A 20582-nucleotide genomic window follows, 5' to 3' on the forward strand; every position below is an offset into this window, starting at 1 on the left:
AAAAAGAAAAGCTTACAGCAGCATGATCGTGACTGTCATGTTATCCTGATGGGACCAAACTTCCTCTGTAAGTGATTTTAAAACATAAGACAGTACCCAGATTTGAAGACTACAATAAGATTTCACGTCTACTGATAATAACATTTTGGTAGGCTACTATGAGTTGGATAACCTAATTGTTATATAATTCAGATGGGCTACCTGTTATTTCAATGGTATATCAAAATTTTCCAATGTCATTGTTGGTACATTTTACCAGTATTTACCATACTTTCAAAACAAAAATTAGAATTGGAAAAATATGCAATATGAAAATAATTTAAGAATAAATGTGTTTTACAGAGAGAGAAAAAAAAAACAGGTACATCTGGAAAAAGGGGGGTCGTCTTATAATCAGGGTCGTCTTATATTTAGGACAATACGGTATCTAAAAATTCTTGAACCAAGATGCATTTACGGTACAAGTAAAATGACTTTAAATATTAAGTCTTGTTTTCTGCAAAAAATTAAAAAATATTATATATATAAAATGTTGTTAGTTTTCATCTTGATTCATCAAATCATCTTGTTTAGCCTTTGAATTAGGATTATTTTTCTTACCCCGTTGGCAGATATTTTTGCTTGTTTTAAGGAAAAACTAACAAAAATTAATTTTATAAAAATTAAATCATTTTACTTGTCAAGTAAATTCTTGATTTAAGAATGTTTAGATATTTATACTAGAAAACAAGACAAAAATACTAAGTAAGAAAATACTTTTTGCAGTGAGGGGAGGAGATAGGGTTGGCCACCCCATTCACAACTGCTGCTTCTGTCTCTTTTTTCTTGACAAGAATTGTGTTTTTTTATTTGCAGAACGTCTTTATGATCATATCAAACGGGAGACTTTTCAGACGCGCATTTCAGCGCCAGGCACGAGTCAAACGAGTGTGGAAACGGTACAGGTGACGAGGATCTTCAGTAGAAGAACAGAGAACTGCGGTCAGATGAGAAGTTGTCAGGTCATATGTCAGTAAAAACTCATTTTCCTTTCCTGCCACCCATTTATACCGTGCTCGTAGCGCATGCTCTTCAATTGCACGCACAAATGCGCCGGTACAATTTAATATTAAAGCACAATAATATATAAAAGGTTATGGAGACAATACGATGCATATCAGATTCTCGTCATGTTGAGCAGCGGCAGCTCTTAAAGTAACAGCAGCCAAATTACCTAATAACCAGCAACTGTGATGTCTGTTCATCAAAGAACAAAACTAAAAAGAAGAAATCAATAACTTAGCTTTAGAGATTCATCTATATTTAATTTAGAATTTAGATTTTAAATTTATTCAATTTCTGTATAGTTCCTACTTGCTGAAGAGCACGGGTAAATATAACATTTATTATAATGGGTTTATGTGAAGATTGTTTTCAGTTAAATTCATTTAATTTATTTATTTCATAGGGACATCTGTAGTATTGGTATCAGTGATACTCGCCTTCAGTCGTAAAAAAAGATGCCACTAAACAATAATTAAAAAAAATATATACTGTCTTTGTTGTTTCTACATGAACTCTAAGATTGCATGTGAAATTATTGCAATATAAAAGTATATTTAAAAACTTTAATGTTAGGTGAAAATAATCGCGATTAATTTCAGAAAAAATGTGCGATTAATTAGTTTTTTTTTTAAATGACTGAAAGCACTAATATAGATAAAACATTTCAATTTTCAAATAAATAAAATACAAATATAATATAATATATAATAATTACAACATTCATTTCATCTTAAAATATTCATTCAAAAATATTCAAAATATTTCAGGACAGCTTTTTCTTACTGGTTGAATTCTGTTTTTATTTATTTATACATTTTTGTGTCACCTTGTTGTGTCAGTAAATTCCTCTTCCTGTCATTTTAAAGCGATAGTTCATCATTTACTCTCCTTTCATGTTATTCCAAACCTGTAAGAGTTTCTTTTTTCTGTTGAACAAGATTGCTGGGTACCAAACAGTTGATGGCACCCATTGACTCTCATAGTTTTTTCCCCCTACTATGGAGGTTAATGGCTAGCAGCAATATCTTCTTTTGAAAGCAATTCACACAGGTTTGGAACAACATGAGTGAGAGTTAATGATAACAGAATGATCATTTTTGGGTGAACTGTTGCTTTAATTCCAATTCCAGTTCAGTGTCTGACCAGTTCATACTGTTCTTTACTCATAAATCCACTAGTTGACACAGATAAAAGCACTGACTAATGAATCAGCGAATGGTCTGGCAGTAGCTGTGAATCAGTGTAAGCACACGCGTCTATTGTCCTGCCGCATGAGCGGGAAAAACAGGACGTTGTTGGTGAGCATCAGCAGCTCCGCAGGAAGATGCACAGAATCTCTGACTCGAGAGCTGTCTGTCGTCATCAGTGATGTGACATAAAAACAATCACACAAACACAAGAGTCACCTGCAGGGACGATCACTCTGCGCTCGCTGGTGGTCATGTTGGGCGGCACTGTGTGTTTGTCCTCCATAAAGCTGCTGTACATCACTGGAGAAACCTTCCCCTTCACCGCAGCACACACATCAGGAGAGGCCCTGCACACACACACACACACACACACACGTTTGTTTCTGTGAATTGTGGGGACTTTCCATAGACTTCTATTACTTTTATACTGACCAAATTATATTTTCTATCCCTAACCCTAAACCTACCCCTTACAGAAAACCTGTTTGCATTCTTACACTTTCAGATAAACATCATTTACTATTTTTAATAATTTTTTCCCTCGTGGGGACCACAGGCCAGTCCCAACAATGTCAAAAATTTCAGGTTGCACTGTCCTTGTGGGGACATTTGGTCACACACACACACACACACACACACACACACACAATACAACACACACACACACACAAATACACACAAATGCACACAAATGCACACACGTCAGATGTGCATCTCCTGAAGGAAATATCAGTACTGCGAACAACAATCTGAAGTATTTTGCTCTTCAGAATCTTCAGAATTCATGTAATTCAGTGAGAGATTCTCAAACTTTAAAGTATAAACTACCATTCGAAAGTTTTGGGTCAGTAGGATATGTCTAAGAAATTAATACTTTTATTCAACAAAGATGCATTAAACTGATAAAAAGTGCCAGAAAAGACATGTATAATGTTCCAAAGATTTCTATTTCAAATAAATGCTGTTCTTTTGAACTTTCTGTTCATCTGTGAATCCTGAAAAATAAAATGCATCACAGTTTCCACAAAAATATTGTGCAGCACAACTGTTTTCAACATTGATAATAATCAGAAATGTTTATTGAGCAGCAAATCAGCATATTAGAATGATTTCTGAAGATCACGTGACACTGAAGACTGGAGTAATGATGCTGAAAATACAGCTGCGCATCACAGAAATAAATTACAGTTTAACAGATATTCACACAGAAAACTGCTCTTTTAGATCGTAATAATATTTTTACAATTTTTAAAGTCTTGGTGAGCAGAAGAGACTTTCAAACACATCTTACTGACCCCAAACCGAGTCTTTGTTACACTGTTCAGCCTGAATTATCTGAAACAAAAACAGCAAGTGAAGATTGGAGGAGCTGAACACTGAATCTGTCCAGAGCGTTTCTTCACTCATCGCTTGTGATTCTCACACGAGGACACAGATGTGAAGGATTCTGCTGGAATGTGCCATCAAACTCCACATCAACAGCCCAGAGGCTCATGTGTCGACCAACTGTTGGGCTCGTGGAGACGGAAAGAGCCGCTAAACTCACACGCATCTGTAAAACACGGCCAGCACTGCTGATGCAGGAGCAACAACAGAGAGAAGCTCGGACACAGCGCACACATCTGATCACTGATTCCTGCAGCTTGCGCTTGTTTTACATTCCCTTCATCAGCTGCGAGTCACTTCAACACGGTTACTACAGCCATACACAAATATGTTCCTTACTTGAAATGAAATAAATATTAAACAAAAGCACAAAGAATACTAGATGAAATAAACATAAAAAACTAAAATAGAAAAAAAAAAAAAATACTAAAACTTTAAAATTAAAAAAGGTTACAAAAAAATAATGAAAATAATAATATAGTATCTCAACAATACTAACAAATGTTATCTGAAAAATTTTTAATATTCAAATAAAATTTAAATAAAAATTAGGAAAAATAGATATAGACATTCAAAACTATAAAGAAAACTATATAAAATGAAAACAGAAAATATTTAAAAAAAGAAAAATCAAAATATATATGAAAACTATAACAGTATCTCAATGATACTAATAAATATTATGGTAAATAAAATAAAATGTTAAAAAACGTATTGCAGATAGTTGCCAAAGCAACATTTCATTTTCAACATTTTCATTTTGATCTATTAAAGGAGTGTTTGACTGTTTTTTTTCTTTTTTCTAGGCTTGATTGTGTTTATGGGATGCAGTCTAACATGTATTCATGCTTCGTTTTTAAAAAAAGGCATTATTTTTCACATAATTTACTTTTATTCTACGTCTCTCTGTCCCTTCTCTGATAAATACCCCGATTATTTCCAGGTTTTATGAAGCCCCTCCCTCAGAAATATGCGATGGGCTCTGATTGGTTAGCTGGCCCGGTGTGTTGTGATTGGCTAAACCGCCTCTAGTGCGCGTCTGAACGTCCCGCCCCTCAGCTCAGCGGCATGTGCTCCGGTTGTATTGTAAACAATGGCGTTGTCTATATTGCTTATCGATTTGAACCCGATTGAAACCCAGAGAATATTAGTGAAGAGGATCGCACAGACGCTGTGCAAGCACGGCTCTCAATGGTATGTTGTTTTTTGTTTGTTTGTTGTTGGTTCATACCTATAGATACGGTGTTATTTGTAAGTGCTACTGCTTCTGTTAGCTTTTAATATACGATGTTATCCTGATTAAAGCTTAACCGCACGCGCCTCCATGTATAACCCTTCTCATTGCTCTGTGAACAGTTTGTTGGAGCTGATCTGACGATCTGAGAGAGAGAGAGAGATGCAGAGCGTGTGCCGAGCAGGAGATGCGAGGAACAGTATTAAGAACCGCTGCTTTAAAACATATGATTTTGAAACTTCCATTAGAATTGTTAGAAGACAGAATCGCGATTCATTTACAAGTAGATTTTAAAATGACTGCATATACATGTAAAAAAAAAAACTAATAAAAAAAGTGACAAAAATAGCAAAAACTACAATTAAAAGAAGGAAACAGAAAATAAAAAAAATGGGTTTTTTTTCCCTCCAAATAACAGAAACTATAACAGTATCTCAATGACAATAAAACAGCACTGTCTCTGATGTCTCATTTTCTCTTATTTGTTGAGAAAACTGAAGGTGGTTTCCATCTGGTGAGGAACACATTATGATGATCAATGACTGTTTGACTGGGTTTAACAGTCTGGGCAGAAGATCACTGGATCGTCATCTTTCCACCGAATCAGTCTGATAGTGGAGAGACGCCACACGGCCACATGTCCTGACGGCTTCAGAGGAACACCGCAGACGTGATCCAGAGCCGCTTCTGTGTGTGTCTGTCTAAACCAGAGCAAACTTTTGGGCATGAAGTGCCATTTTTCTGGTTAACCACTGTGCCATTACCCCCCCTCCCCCTTTTCAAAGCATGTTGTAAATAAACATTTTTAAATGTTCAGATGAAAATCTACATTTGATTATCATACAAATATTTTCTGAGCCATTTTTTCTAAATTGACAGATCAGATATCATGCTGCACACACACAGAAACATTCAGGAGCTCAGAAAGTTCTCTGCCCCGTGACTTTATCAATACTGAATCACTACATTATATTTATATATTGACTTTAAAAAAAAAATAGTTTGTAGAGAAAGACCCAGACACAGAAAATTCACACACGCAACTTTCATCTCAAAATGGCCATAATTGAGAAAAAAAAAGTAAAAAAGTCAAGTAGTTTGCGTCACTGGATATAGCTACACTGCAAAAATTATTTTCATACTTAGTATTTTTGTCTTGTTTTCTAGTATAAATATCTAAACATTCTTGAATCAAGATGAGTTTACTTGACAAGTAAAATGATTTAAGATATGTCTGGTTTTCAAAGAAAAATTATCAATAATCTTAATTCAAAGGCTAAACAAGATGATTTTTCTTACCCCATTGGAAGATATTTTTGCTTGTTTTAAGCAAAAACTAACAACATTAAGATATTATGTCTTGTTTCTGTAAAAAAAAATATCAAAAATCATTTTAACTGTACAGTAAGTGCATCTTGATTCAAGAATTTTTAGATATTTATACTAGAAAACAAGACAAAAAATACTAAGAGAATAATGTTTTTGCAGTGTATAAGTTATTTAACATTTCTATCGTAAAACAGTTGACTAATATTAAATGATTTGCAACTTACATCTTATCTTGCTCTCTTTCAATGTAAAACTGACGCTTCATGATGAAATTAATATTTGTATTTTGCACATTAGTCAATATTGCACACTCGCACATACAGATGTACATAATCTATATTTCTATATTTATTTACATAGTCTGTATTTCTACTTCTGCAACATTGTTTTACTTTATTATGTTTGTATGTGTGTGTGTTTTTTATTTATTTTAACATAATGCACTTGTCTTGGCATTCACTGTGGACAGCAAAGAAAGAATTTAATCTCAAAATGTACAATGATATGCAGTTTTCCCTACTGCTCGCATGCCAGTGATTATCCCCAAAGCCACTAGAAGACAAGCCTGTAACCTTTAGCCAAAAAAGCGTAACGGCTAATGCTTACGGAAAGCAGACCCGAGGCCGTTATTTTTGAATGGATGTCAAGAGAGGCTTCACTACGCAGAATAAACAGCTTTTTAGAGGAAACAGCTCATCATTTAATGAATCAACAGCTGCTAATCATCAACATGTTTTACACTAAACAATACTTTTGGATTGAACTATTTTAAGAGTTTACCATGAAAAAAATGCTGTTTTAAAAGAGAAGTCACTGACTTTTTGCAACAGGTGGACTTTAACTTGGAGTCCGAGTCAAGTCTCGAGTCATTTAATGGCTCGCCAAAAAATCAAAATCCTCATGTATTCAAATATTCCTATTTAAGAAGCTTTTTTATAGGCTATAGACAAAATATATGATCTATGATCTGCTTTGTAAAAAAAAGAGGTGTTAAGATATGTTTAATATACATCCAGCCTATGTGACACAGATATTACAAAACCATAGAAATAAAGTATTTCTTTATAAGTCAGGGGTATTCGATTAAAGGTCCAAGAGGCACAGCCTCTATATTTTCTACCAAGCAAAGGACCGGAATAAAAAAATTAAAAAATACATTTTTACATGTATTGAATTTATACATTTAGATACATGCGAGGCCATGAGACAGAAAAAAATACTGTTTCTGTTCAGGGTTTTGCTCCTGAAATCTATACTATTTTAATATTTTACTTAAAAGCATTATCCACTAAAGTCAATGTAGCTACACAATAATCAAAACGTTCTCATCTTGACCAGAAAAGAAAAATAACTAGCAGTTTCAAAGTTTAAGTCCTATCCTAGCCATCTAACAACAATTTTCCCAATTATAATTGCATGATTCTTTTGAAATGTACTTAGCCTACAGATTAATAATGCTAAATGTAGATCAGAAAGGTCTGGTCACATCTGGTTTGGACAGTCAGAGTCATCGGTTATAGATAGATAAATAGATAGCAAGAAAAATAGCTATAATTGCAGCATTGTTTTTTTCTGCAGTTTAAGGATTTAAGGATAGAGTCCTTTTCCTCGAGTCTAGTCAAGTCTGGAGTCTATATAAATGCGACTCGAGTCCGAGTCACTAACTCGAGTGCGCATCTCTGGTTTACGGCACTTCTCATTCATTCCTATGGGATCCGTAAACAGTGATTAAGTGTCGCACAACTCTGACTGAAATTCAATGACGTCAAGGCTGTAATGTGATTGGTTATTAACTCTTTCCCCACCAAACACAGAATTTTCTGTTATTCATAAGACAATTTTTCCCTGCCAAATAGAGAATTTCCCGTGTTTTCACTGTTATACGCTAGGGGGCGCTATCGCGCATCTCCTGAATGAGTCTAGAAAGCAGTGTTGCCAAGTCTGTGGTTTAACATTCTTTCCGCGGAGTGTTTTTCATGTCCGCGGGTTGAGGCGACCCCAATAATGTGATATTTAGCCCCTGGAATGTGACTTTTACCAGGGGAACCCCACCAAAAAATGTGTATTTTACCCCAGAAATACAATTTTTACCAGGGGATCCCCCCTGAAAAGCAATTGGGCTACTTTTGGGCTAGTTTTGCGTAGCAATTGGGCGGGTTTTGCTGTGAAAACCTGGCAACCCTGCTAGAGAGTGCCGATCAAAAACACAGGCGAGGAAGACGCAGAAACGAGCGATCTCATATGTATGCATATGCATATGAAAAATAATGTGATCATGAACACTAACCGCATACAAATGAAAACTGCCTAATGTTACCAAGTGAAATGTGGATCCAGAGAGTGTTAAAGGCCTGTGCAAGCTTTGGGATACTGATGGAAGCCATCTACTGCATCTTTACTTTGATAATATTACTGAATATGATCCAGATGTAGTATTTGATAAAAATGCGATTTTCTCAGCTTTTTGCACAAAATGTTGCTTTTTTATGAAACCTACCTACATTCAAGTGTTGATTTAAAAAAAACAATGCTTGAAGCTAGAATAAAATTGTTTTTTTGGGGGTTTTTTTTTTTTTTGAAAGTAGAGGGTCTGATTTTATTTTGATGTGTTGCATGTTCAGATATTCATACAACGAAATATTCTGGGGCCATGAAATTTTAGTGAAAATCAGCAAAAACGCTGGCGGTGGCTGGCAACTTTTTTCAAAAACGCTGGCGGGGAAAGAGTTAATGCACAGGTGATCTTACACATTCTCCAATAGTAAGTAATACAGACCCTCTCATCTCTCTACAGTAAGACCATCTCTGATTATCCCTCTGTGTGCCATAGGCTGCCGAGCCCTGGTCTAAACTCTCTCCTGCTGTGGAGGTGCGTCTCACCTGGATCCGTTCACCTGCGCTCCAGCGCCGTACTCCAGCTTGACGGTGATGCGTCCGGTGGGCGGAGCCAGCCAGTCCTGCTGATGCACTCTGGGACTGAGCTTGCTCGGGCCGTATTCACCAGCGGCGGATGCCGTCATGTCCGTCTTAGTATGAGACACTCCGTACGAACACTCGAATAAAGACTGATCCTCACTCACCACCGACAGCGCCTCCTACAGGACACACACACAGAAAGAGTTTGCGTTTCAGAGCTAAGAGTTCGTACAATTACTGTCAAAAAGAACGAAAATGATACAAGGATAGACATGAAACGGTTCTTTTAAAGCATCGTTCAGACTGTCAGCCCAAATCCGATTTTGTGCATATCCGGATGGAATCTGATTTGAATAACTGACTGTCCACACAGCGTATCGCAACTGTTCATATCTGATTTGTGTGTCCATAAGCGCTCTTTCGTTTTTACGGAATGTGCATTGGTTTCTATGCTAAAAACAACAGTAACAGCAATACAGTTTGCAATACAGATATTGTCTTACGACATGACAACATGTTGTCGTTGCAGTTGTGCTGTATTATTATATGTGACCCTGGACCACGAAACCAGCCTTAAGTCGCTGGGGTATATTTGCAGCAATAGCCAAAAATACATTGTATGGCTCAAAATTATAGATTTTTCTTTTATACCAAAAATCATTAGTATATTAAGTAAAGATCATGTTCCATGAAAATATTTTGTAAATTTCTTACCGTAAATATATCAAAACTTAATTTTTGATTAGTAATATGCATTGCTAAGGACTTCATCTGGACAACTTTAAAGGTGATTTTCTCAGTATTTAGATTTTTTTGCACCCTCAGATTCCAGATTTTCAAATAGTTGTATCTCAGCCAAATATTGTCCGATCCTAACAAACCATACATCAATGGAAAGCTTATTTATGCATAAATCTTTATGCATAAAAATTTCGAAAAACTGACATTTAAGACATTTTTGTGGTCCACAGGGTCACATATTTCGTCTTGTGAGGCAGCGGCAGAAACGCAGGAAGCTGGAATGAGCGTCTTTCTTCTGTGCTGCCGTCTCCGCTACTTTCAAAACACAAAGAGGTACATATACTAGCAGTTTATTGTTTTGTTTTCTCCCCGCTTGACTTGCACTTCACAACAACACAAGCTTGAAAATGTCTGGCGTGTTTACGTTTTACGTGGCGCGAGGATGTGAAAAAGCTACGCTAAATCTGATCTGACCAGTCAGACTGAAACGGATTTGCACAAATCAGATTTCATGTAGTTCATTGCCGTTCAGACTATCTAAATATGATCAGATTTCAATAGGATTTGCACAAAAATCGGATTTGGGCTGACAGTCTGAACGAGGCTTAATTCTTTCAAGTAACTACATAAATTATTCTGGTCACACTTTAGATTAGGGTCCAATTCTCACTATTAACTAACAATTACCAATGACTTTTGCCTCAAAATACTCCTAATTACTGCTTATTAATACTTAGTAAAGTAGTTTAAGAATTGGGTAGGATTAAGGATTTAGAATATGATGAGATTGAAATGATCCAAACATATAATGCAATGCAATGCTGATCGAGAGATGAAGAAATAAACGCTCCTCAGAAGATGTGAGATGAAGATCATTCCTCCGCTGAGGAACAGTGAAAGTAAAGCTCCTCAAAAGATCCTGATGATCAGATTTCAGACGCACTGATTTTTCTAAAAAATGATTGATGGAGAATCAAGTAAAGCTGAGCTGCTTCAGTCCAGTAAGTGTTCATCTGGAAATATGACTGCAGTTATTCTGACCTTTACTTGATCAAAATCAGCCAAGATTTGACAGAAGAAGCTGGACGTTTGTACAATCACACTAAAAGAGCTTTTACTGGATAAATGCCTCTATCAATCAGACATTGAGGAGATTGATCACGTCGATCATTTAGAGACCTTAGAAATTCATGATCCAACATGATACAGTAGCTTTATAGGGTTAAACACTACAGCTGAATTCAAACACAGAAACAGGGAGACTATCATGAGGACAGAGAGCGCAGCTCTGGGATTAGCAGGAGGAAAAGGAAATGATGTCGGAAACCAGATGAATCTGCAGGGCGCTGATAACGGAGCTGTGAAGCCCATTAGTGAGCAAACGGGTCAAAGCAACCTTCACCTGAGAGAGAAACACACTCCAGCACCTCCTCAGCCTTCATCTCCACCAACACACAGTCAACATCAGCTTCCTCCACCTTAATAACACTCCTTAAAAACACGCCAATAACACACACAAAGCCCCACCCACCACACGCTCTCAGCCAATCAGAGGGAAGCACTGCAGTGATTGACAGTCCGCACACCTCTGCCAAAGAACACCGGCAATAAACAGGGAAAGAGACAAATGATTGAGTATTTTAAACAGCAGAAAAGTCAACGAAAGAGACGTTCTAAAGAATAAAAGCAGACTTGTATGGGTTTACGTGAAGCTCAATGAGCGTTTGAGTCATTCACACATGCAGCCACAGACAGGAAGTGCTCTGCCACCATTTCCTGCATTCCTGACAGCACGGGATAACAGGGGCTGGGAATGGAAAAGAGGAAAAAGCCCATCCGTCTGCATTCGTGAGGGCCTCTAATGGAGGGAGGAAGACGCCCATCGTTAACGCCGCAGGAGCGACACGACATTAACCTCAGAGCAACGCAAATGCAGCGCTGCTCAAACACTCTTTCCATTCCTACACTCCACCCTCTGCAGAGACGAAGTGTGCGATTGTTCACGATGTTCAAAGAGTCTGAACCCTCAACCGATGACGAGCGTTTGCAGCTGGTTTATCATAGTTAACTAAAACTAAAACCATAAAAAAACACGTTCCTCACTTGAATTGTAATAAAAAAAAATATTACATACACTGCAAAAATGTTTTGTCTTGTTTTCTAGTATAAATATCTAAACTTTCTTGAATCAAGATGTGAAGTAAAATAGACTTAAAAAAAAAAAAAAAAATCTAAATTTTGTTAGTTTTTGCTTAAAACAAGTAAAAATATCTGCCAATGGGGTAAGAAAAGTAATCTTAATTCACATGCTAAACAAAATTATTTTTTTTGCCCCATTGGCAGATATTTTTGCTTGTTTTAAGGAAAAACGAACACATTTTTGATATATATATATATATATTTTTTTTTTTTTTTTTTTTACATTAAGCAAGACATAATATCTTAAGTCATTTTACTTGTACAATAAATTCATCTTGAGTCAAGAATTTTTAGATGTTTATACTAGAAAACAATAAAATTCTCAGCCTTTGACTCAGTTTTCAATTTCATAAAACACAACACACAATTCTCTACGTAACACACAAAAATCTAACAGGAAGTACCTTGATTTCGTTTTTCAAACACAACCAATCACAATGGCACACTATTTCATCGCTAACTCCTCACATGTGCTTCACTGAACACCAACCAGTCAATAAATACACATCTACACAACTACACATGCTTGATGAATTTGTTTTCTGTCGTTCTGTGTAATACTGTATTCACAAACACAAAAGCTTACAGTAAAAAAAGTTTGCTTTCAATCTTGCTTTCGTGTTTACCGTGAATTTTTCAACATCTCTCTGACAATTACTTTCAATCTTGTACAGAAATGGACACAGGAGCTCATGAAAGAAGAGCTTTGGGTTTTGAATAACTGTGTGTGTGTATATATACACATCCAAAAATATAACATTATAGCAAATGTGTTTGCAACGCAAGACAAATGTTTGCTTTTAAGATGTGTTTGTAAAAATTTGAGATATTTAGAGATGCGAGGCATTTGCAATTCTTGGATTTGTGTGTGAAGTTTTGAAAATGTGTGCAAGCTGTTGAAAAAACAAAAAAACAACTGTAGTTTAACTTGATGCTTAACTAAAACTGAAATAAAAATTAATATAAAATGATATAGACATGCATGGATAAAAACACAACAAAACATAAAAATAACGCTGGTTGGAGGCGGGACTATCCGCTTGACTGACAGACGGCAAGAGTGTTTAGGAAACCTGTTCCAACTCAGTCATTACTTCTGTGAGAAATGACTTAATAAATGTTCTGAATCAGTATAATATTATAAACAGAACGGAAAGATGAGTGTGAAGGAGTTACAGTGTTCACCGTATGTGAACCGACAGAAGCATTTGGCCACAGAACTGTCTGATGTTTTGACTCAGATACTGAAACCTGACTTTCTAATAAAAGCTGAATGAAACGAAGCGAAACGGAGACAAAAGCAGAGATCAGCATCTGATGAGTTTCACATTCACAGCACATCTGTGCGAATCATCTCCTCATCATCTCTCCATGGACTCCATGTTCAAACATCTCCTGTACAGTCAAACACGCGTGTTTACATGCGTGAGCGTGTGATTCTGACCCAGTGGATCTTAAAGAGACAGTCCACCATGTAATGATCCATCTGTCATCTTTATTTTTATTATTTTTTCTCGAAAGACTGACATATGTGCATACCGTGTCTGTAATACTTACAATGTACAAAAAGAAAACGAAACAAGCAAAACAAACACTAGGGGCTCATATTACATGAAAACTATGATTAGGTTAATACAGTATGTACTTTGGAAGTTAGATTTAATAATCCATTGCAAACGATAACAACCACAGCTGTAAGGGGTTAATATAATGCACAAAATATATATTAATACCTAATCAAAATTAAAATATATTTGAATACCTAATCAAGAATTTTGATCCTCCTCTATTATATTGTTAATATACCTACATTCAATAAATAATATTTAAGAAGTCTTGTTTTCTAAAAAAGAAAAAAAAATCAAAATTTTGTTAGCTCTTGCTTAAAACAAGAAAAATATCTAACAATGGGGTAAGAAAAATAATCTTAATTCAAAGGCTAAACAAGATTATTTTTCTTGCCCCATTGGCAGCTATTTTTACTTAATTTTTAAATTTTTACAAAATTTTTATTTCATTTTTTTTTTTTTTTTTCAGAAAACAAGACGTATCATTGTAAGTCATTTTACTTGTACAGTAAATTGATCTTGATTCAAGAATGTTTAGATATATATATCTGTATACTAGAAAACAAGACAAAAATACTAAGAGAATAATTTTTTGCACCAGGATCTTAATATTCACATTAAAACATTTTAAAAAATGATCCAAAAATTACCAGAACACATATGATCAGAATACAAACGAACTGTATTATGTATAGATATGTTTTATCCAGTGTTATGTGTTCCCTCAACCCTAACTCTGCCAGAAGTGATGACTATCAATCCACAAAAGCAATATATGCTGTCAAGTCTCATACTTAGTATACTATTTATACATTATTAGAAAAATTAAATATTATTCTATATTTAATATAATTAAAAATGACTCGAAAACCACAGAAATATGATGACTTCACGTTGAATGTCAACTCCGTCACTGGCCGTTTTGTTTTCTCTGTTGAAGCTAGATGCTAATAGAACCTGCTTCAGGAGAATAAAATTATCTAAATGCTTCAAATAGAAGATGGAAGATGGTGTTGACATATCATGTGACACAGGAAATATTAATATTAGGATTTAGAACATTCTAAAACTATAAAACTGACCATAGCCTGTCTGATACATTTTAATGAATGTGTGACGGTGGTGACAAAAAGTGGGGACACAACTTTGAAGCCTTATAAAACATCACTGAAAAACAACCTTGCTTTGATATGAGATATTATTAAGCGTTGCCTTTGATAAAACAAGCTCTTTTTCATCATTAAAAAACATTTGTGTCTGTGTTCTATTATTAATCCCCAATAACATTTACAATTAAAAATATATTCATTTTTAAACCTATTAGAAGTTACAATTGCTGGACATGTTTTGTCCCATGTCTCAAGAATCAGTGAAATGTAAAAAAACAAAAACAAATGACATTTCAACACTCAGTCATAAAAGCTAGTCCAACTAACTAGCAGTTAACCAGTCTAACTTTTCGTTCTCAAATCTGACCAACCTAAAGTTTTCATGCAACTGAATAAAACAGGGTTTCTACAGGGTTGATGAAGGTAAACTTTTCAAGACCAAGTAAAGAAAATGTAAAGAATAAATTGAAGGGAACACAATACAAGATGTATTTACTGGAGATGCAAAATGAAGATATTAAGTCTTGTTCTCTGAGATATTTATCTGAGTTTATGATTAAAACAAGAACAAATTTCTGCCAAAAGGCTCAGAAAAATCAACTTGATTCAAAGTTTTTCATTCCCCACTGACAGATATTGTTATTGTTTTAATCATAAAATCACTTGATTTTGTTCAGTTTCTCAGAAAACAAGACTGTTTATATACATCTCGGGTAAATGTGTCTTGATTTAAGAATGTTTCGATATTTGCACTGGAAAACAAGACAGAAATACTGAGGAAGAGATTCATTTTTTTTGCGGTTCATGCAACATTTAATGCCACGACTTTAAGACTTGATATAAGACCATTTAAGGCCTTAATCTGTGAGAAGAGTGAATTTGTAAGACCCACAGAAACCCTGTAAAAGTTATGACTGGTTGACTAAGTTTTACGACTAGTCAAAGCAGTTCATGCAACCAGCCACAGATGTGACCGAAGAATCTCCACAAACAGAGAAATTCCACACAAACTCTCAGAAGATGAGCAGAAACAGGTGAAGGAGCTCTCAGCGCTCATTTGGATCTCCACTAACGAGTGTGTGAGGAGCCGCTCTTACCTTGATGGTGCTGGCCATGCTGGAGCAGGACGGGCCGTCCTCACGCCACTCCTGCGTGTTTGTGTGTGTGTGTGTGTGTGGTTAAGAGGTTCTGCCGAGTGCGGTTCGGAGCGGATGAGATTGTGCTAAAGCTGGAAGTGAAGTCAGCCCGCAACAGGAAGAGCTTTCTATTGGTTCTGGACGCGCAGCTCGAAGAAACAGGATATTTGGGAGAGCAGAGATAAGCTGAACTGAAACAATGATGTTTTTCTGGACTGTGTGAGACTGAGAGACAGACAGGTGCTGTGAGACAGACACACAGGATACAGATGTGTGTTACAGACAGACGGATGAAGATCTGACCTTTGACCTAACACACTCTCCTCGGGTGGGCTCATTTATCACACACCCATAATGCACTGCAAGCATGAGGGTCAAACACACTCGATTACAACACAACCTGATCATAGTGACTGACACACACACACAATACTGAACACACACCGCTTTTTAAACTAGTAGAACTAACTAAAGCCTCTAACAGCACAGAACAAGTGTGTGTGTGTGTGTGTGTGTTCAGTTTGTGTTCCTCAGATGCTCTTGGGTAACGTCAGTTACTATGAGGAAGTTACAGTGAGACACTTTATAGTGTGATGAAATCAGTGAACACAGGAGAGACGCCCTGATAAACACACACACACGCGCACATGCACTAACACACACACACACACTCACTCAAGCAGGGCCGCTGCTGGCCTAATGGGTTCCCTAAGCAGAACTGTATTGTTGTGCCCCCTCCCTCAAATATTATTGATGTAAAAAAAAAAAAAAAAAAAAATACTATAGGTGTCAAAATAGAACTTTAATAAAATATAAAATTAAATAAATAAATTTTGACTGGTAGTGTATCACAGTTTCCACAAAAACTATTGGGCAGCACAACTGTTTTCAACATTGATAATAATCAGAAATGTTTCTTGAGTAGCAAATCAGCAATAATAATATTTCACAATATTACTGCTTTTACTGTATTTTTAAACAAATAAATGAAGCCTTGGTGAGCAGGAGAAACTTCTTTCAAAAACAGTAAACAACGTCAATTATTTCAAACTGGTAGTATATACACACATACATTACAAGTCACATTTTTACACAGGTTTATAAAAAGGGGAGGTTCTGTTATGTTTAGCTCAATTATATATGGTTAAGTAGGTACAAATACACACATACACACACACACACAAAGACAAACACACACACTCGCACGCACACACACACACACACACACACACACAGCTCTGTCACACTACAGGAAATCACAAGCAAAGTGAGCAGCATCTGCCTGCAGGACAGCAGCATTCCTGCATTCTCATGGAAAACAGAGCGCTGTCTCTCCACAGACAGACAGACAGAGAGACAGACAGACGGACAAATGGAGAGACGGACGGACAGACAGACAGACAGACAGATGAAGAGACAGACAGACAGACGGATAGATGGAGAGATGGACAGACAGACAGACAGACAGACGGAGAGACAGACAAATGGAGAGACGGAGAGACGGACAGACAGACAGACAGACGGAGAGATGGACAGACAGACAGACAGACGGAGAGACAGACAAATGGAGAGACGGACAGACAGACAGACAGACAGACGGAGAGATGGACAGACAGACAGACAGACAGAAAGACGGACAGACGGACAGATGAAGAGACAGACAGATGAAGAGACAGACAGACAGACAGAGAGATGGACAGACAGACAGACAGACAGACGGAGAGATGGACAGACAGACAGACAGAAAGACGGACAGACGGACAGCCGAATATTCACCAGAAGAGACGGACAGCAGCTCGTAAGTGTTGCGATACTTAGTCATAGATCTGTTGTTTAAATTATTTACCTGCTGTTGGGAAGGAATACTTTCGTTTCCCTTCTATTTCTATTCTGCATTTTCGTTGAGGTTTCGTTGTTTGATTGCACTTTCTGTTAATTATAATAATTTGCACCTCGGCTAAGAAGGAACCTGGATCATTTTCAGTGCTCCTTGCTAGCGAAGTGTTAGTTTCGTCTTGAGTTATTTGCACAAGGCTATTGGCTGGGCCAATCAGAAGCCGCCACAGCTGTTTTCACGGTAGTGTGTTAGGCTGTATTTATCAGAGGTCCGAGCGCTGACGCGGAAGCATCAGCGAAGCGTTCAGCCTCCTCGTGTGAAGACAGACGAGGGTAAAGACCATCGACTTTTCCTGCGCGACTTTAACCGAGCAACGACTCCGAGCGACACACTTAAGTATCTTTTCTTTTTCCCCTTCCTTACACACTCTCCGTTTCCATCCTCTTTCCTGCCACCTCTATCATGTGTTTCCAAACTATTCCGGTTCTCTCTCAACCACGCTCTAACGTCCCACGCAGACGGCAACGTAATCCTGCTAACCTGCGCCTTATCTCTACCTCCTTCACTACACCTCTTTCCTTCTCTGTGGGTCTCTGAATTGTCAGTCAGCTGTCAACAAAGCTGACTTCATTTCTGCTTTTCTTTAAAATCCACGCTCAGCATCTTGGGCTTGACTGAGACCTGGATTCGTCCAGAAGACTCAGCAACCCCAGCTGCTCTCTACTAATCTCTTTCTCTCACACCCCGGCAAGTTGGCCGGGTGGAGGCACTGGTCTGCTCATTTCTAACAATTGGAAATACTCAACCCGCTCTTCCCTATGCAATTACAACTCATTTGAATCTCATGCCATTACTGTATCAGCTCCGATAAAACTCCAGATCGTGGTCATTTACCGTCCCCTAGCCAAATTCTAGCCACCTTCCTAGAGGAGCTGGACGGGCTGCTGTCCTCTTCGTGGAGGATGGCACTCCACTCCTAGTCTTTGGTGATTTCAACATTCACCTAGACAAGCCTTATGCTACAGACTTCCATGCACTCCTAGCTTCGTTTGATCTCAAACGCCTTACCACTACTAGCACGCACAAATCAGGCAACCAACTTGACTTAATTTACACACGCAATTGTACTGCAGATAACATTCTGGTACAACCGCTACATACTGGACCATTTCTTCATTACATTTACATTACACTTTGCTTCTCCTGTGCCACCAACCCCTACCAGTTACTTTTAGACGAAACCTGCGCTCCCTTTCTCCTTCCCATCTTTCCTCTGTGGTATCCTCCTCTTCCTTCACCCACCCATTTCTCATCTCTGGATGTAAACGCAGCTACTGAGACTTTATGCTCTACCTTAACCTCTTGTCTAGACGACATTTGTCCTCTCTCCTCTAGGCCCGCACGGGCTGCTCCTTCCAACCCCTGGTTATCCGAGGTTCTTCGTGAACATCGGACTACACTCAGAGCGGCAGAGAGAAAATGGCGCAAATCAAACGATCTGTCGGACCTCAGTAGGTACCAGTCTATGCTCACATCCTTCTCTGCTAAAGTCCACACTGCCAAATCCTCACATTTCCGCAACAAGATCGACAGCGCTCCAGACATGCGTAATCTCTTCAGAACATTTAATTCCCTCCTCTGTCCCCCTCCACCTCCTCCCTCCACCTCTATTACAGCTGATGACTTTGCCACTTTCTTTACAGACAAAACTAGATCAATCAGTGGTCAGTTTTCACCTCCACGCACACAGGACCCTCACCCTACCACATCCACTGCTAAAACTCCCATCTTTTCTTTCTGTCCACTCACTGAAGCTGAAGTATCCAAGCTTCTCCTCTCCAACCATCCTACAACATGTCCTCTTGACCCAATCCCCTCACACCTTCTCCAAGCAATCTCACCCACACTCTTACCTGCACTCACACACATCATCAACACATCCCTACTCACAGGTAACTTCCCATTGCGTTCAAGCAGGCTCGGGTAACCCCACTGCTCAAAAACCTACATTAAACACTTCTAGTTCTGAAGATTCTCTTCATTTTAAAGCATAAAGTCATCTTTGTGTAATATTGTCAGATCTGACTAACAAAGCACTCAATATCACCAACCCTGATAAACCTGGAAGAATCAAAGAAATTATGAACGAAGAGAAGGAGACATACATACAGCATTGGAAAGAAACCAAAGACCAAAGTCGTCTCCAATGTTATCTGAAACTCAACAGAGAGTACAGTCTGGCTGACTATCTGGTCTCGGTCAGGAATATAACTCATAGATATTTATTGACGAAGAACAGACTGAGTGACCACCAGCTGGCCATAGAAAGAGGATGACATAAAAAGACGTGGTTACCTAAAGAAGAGCGAATCTTTAACGAATGTAGATCAGGATCAGTTAAGACGGAGGAACACTTTCTCCTCCACTGTGACAAATACACGTCCTTAAGAGACGCACTGTACAGTAAAATACAGCAGATTATCCCTGAGTTCCAGTCACTCCATGAACATGACAAATTAAGAATATTACTTGGTGAAGGACCTACTTCCTCTTTGGTAGCACATCATATTTATAAAAGCCACAAAAGTAAAGAGTGAACACATCTGCATTATTAGTACCATTAATGTTTATCTATATCTATATATATATATATATATATATATATATATATATATATATATATATATATATATATATATATATGTGTGTATTTTACATGTATTTTGTTTTGTTTATTTATTTATGGATGTAAATTATATATATATATATTTTTTTTATTCTGCTATGTACAATGCTTTGGCAATATGTACCTAAGTATGTCATGCCAATAAAGCAATATGAATTGAATTGAGACAGACATACGGAAAGACAAACAGACGGACAGAATGGGTTA

At 37.3% G+C, this 20582-nt stretch overlaps 1 protein-coding gene across 6 annotated transcripts in view; it reads right to left on the minus strand.

Annotated features, from left to right (window-relative positions):
• Window positions 1–20582, minus strand: part of erg (ETS transcription factor ERG) — a 44817-nt gene that overhangs the window by 12227 nt on the left and 12008 nt on the right. For 4 of the 6 annotated variants that reach the window (XM_058789251.1, XM_058789248.1, XM_058789249.1 and 1 more), the window contains 2 exons: window positions 9064–9278; window positions 2451–2581 (listed from right to left, as the gene is read on the minus strand). In XM_058789251.1, the coding sequence (XP_058645234.1) occupies window positions 2451–2581; window positions 9064–9278 (346 nt within the window). Of the gene's footprint in view, window positions 1–2450; window positions 2582–9063; window positions 9279–15813; window positions 16299–20582 lie in introns of those variants that run through there. The other 2 variants (XM_058789252.1, XM_058789250.1) reach the window with 2 other exon arrangements.

Source organism: Onychostoma macrolepis, chromosome 10, assembly GCF_012432095.1.
Source record: "Onychostoma macrolepis isolate SWU-2019 chromosome 10, ASM1243209v1, whole genome shotgun sequence".
Lineage (NCBI taxonomy): Eukaryota > Metazoa > Chordata > Actinopteri > Cypriniformes > Cyprinidae > Onychostoma > Onychostoma macrolepis.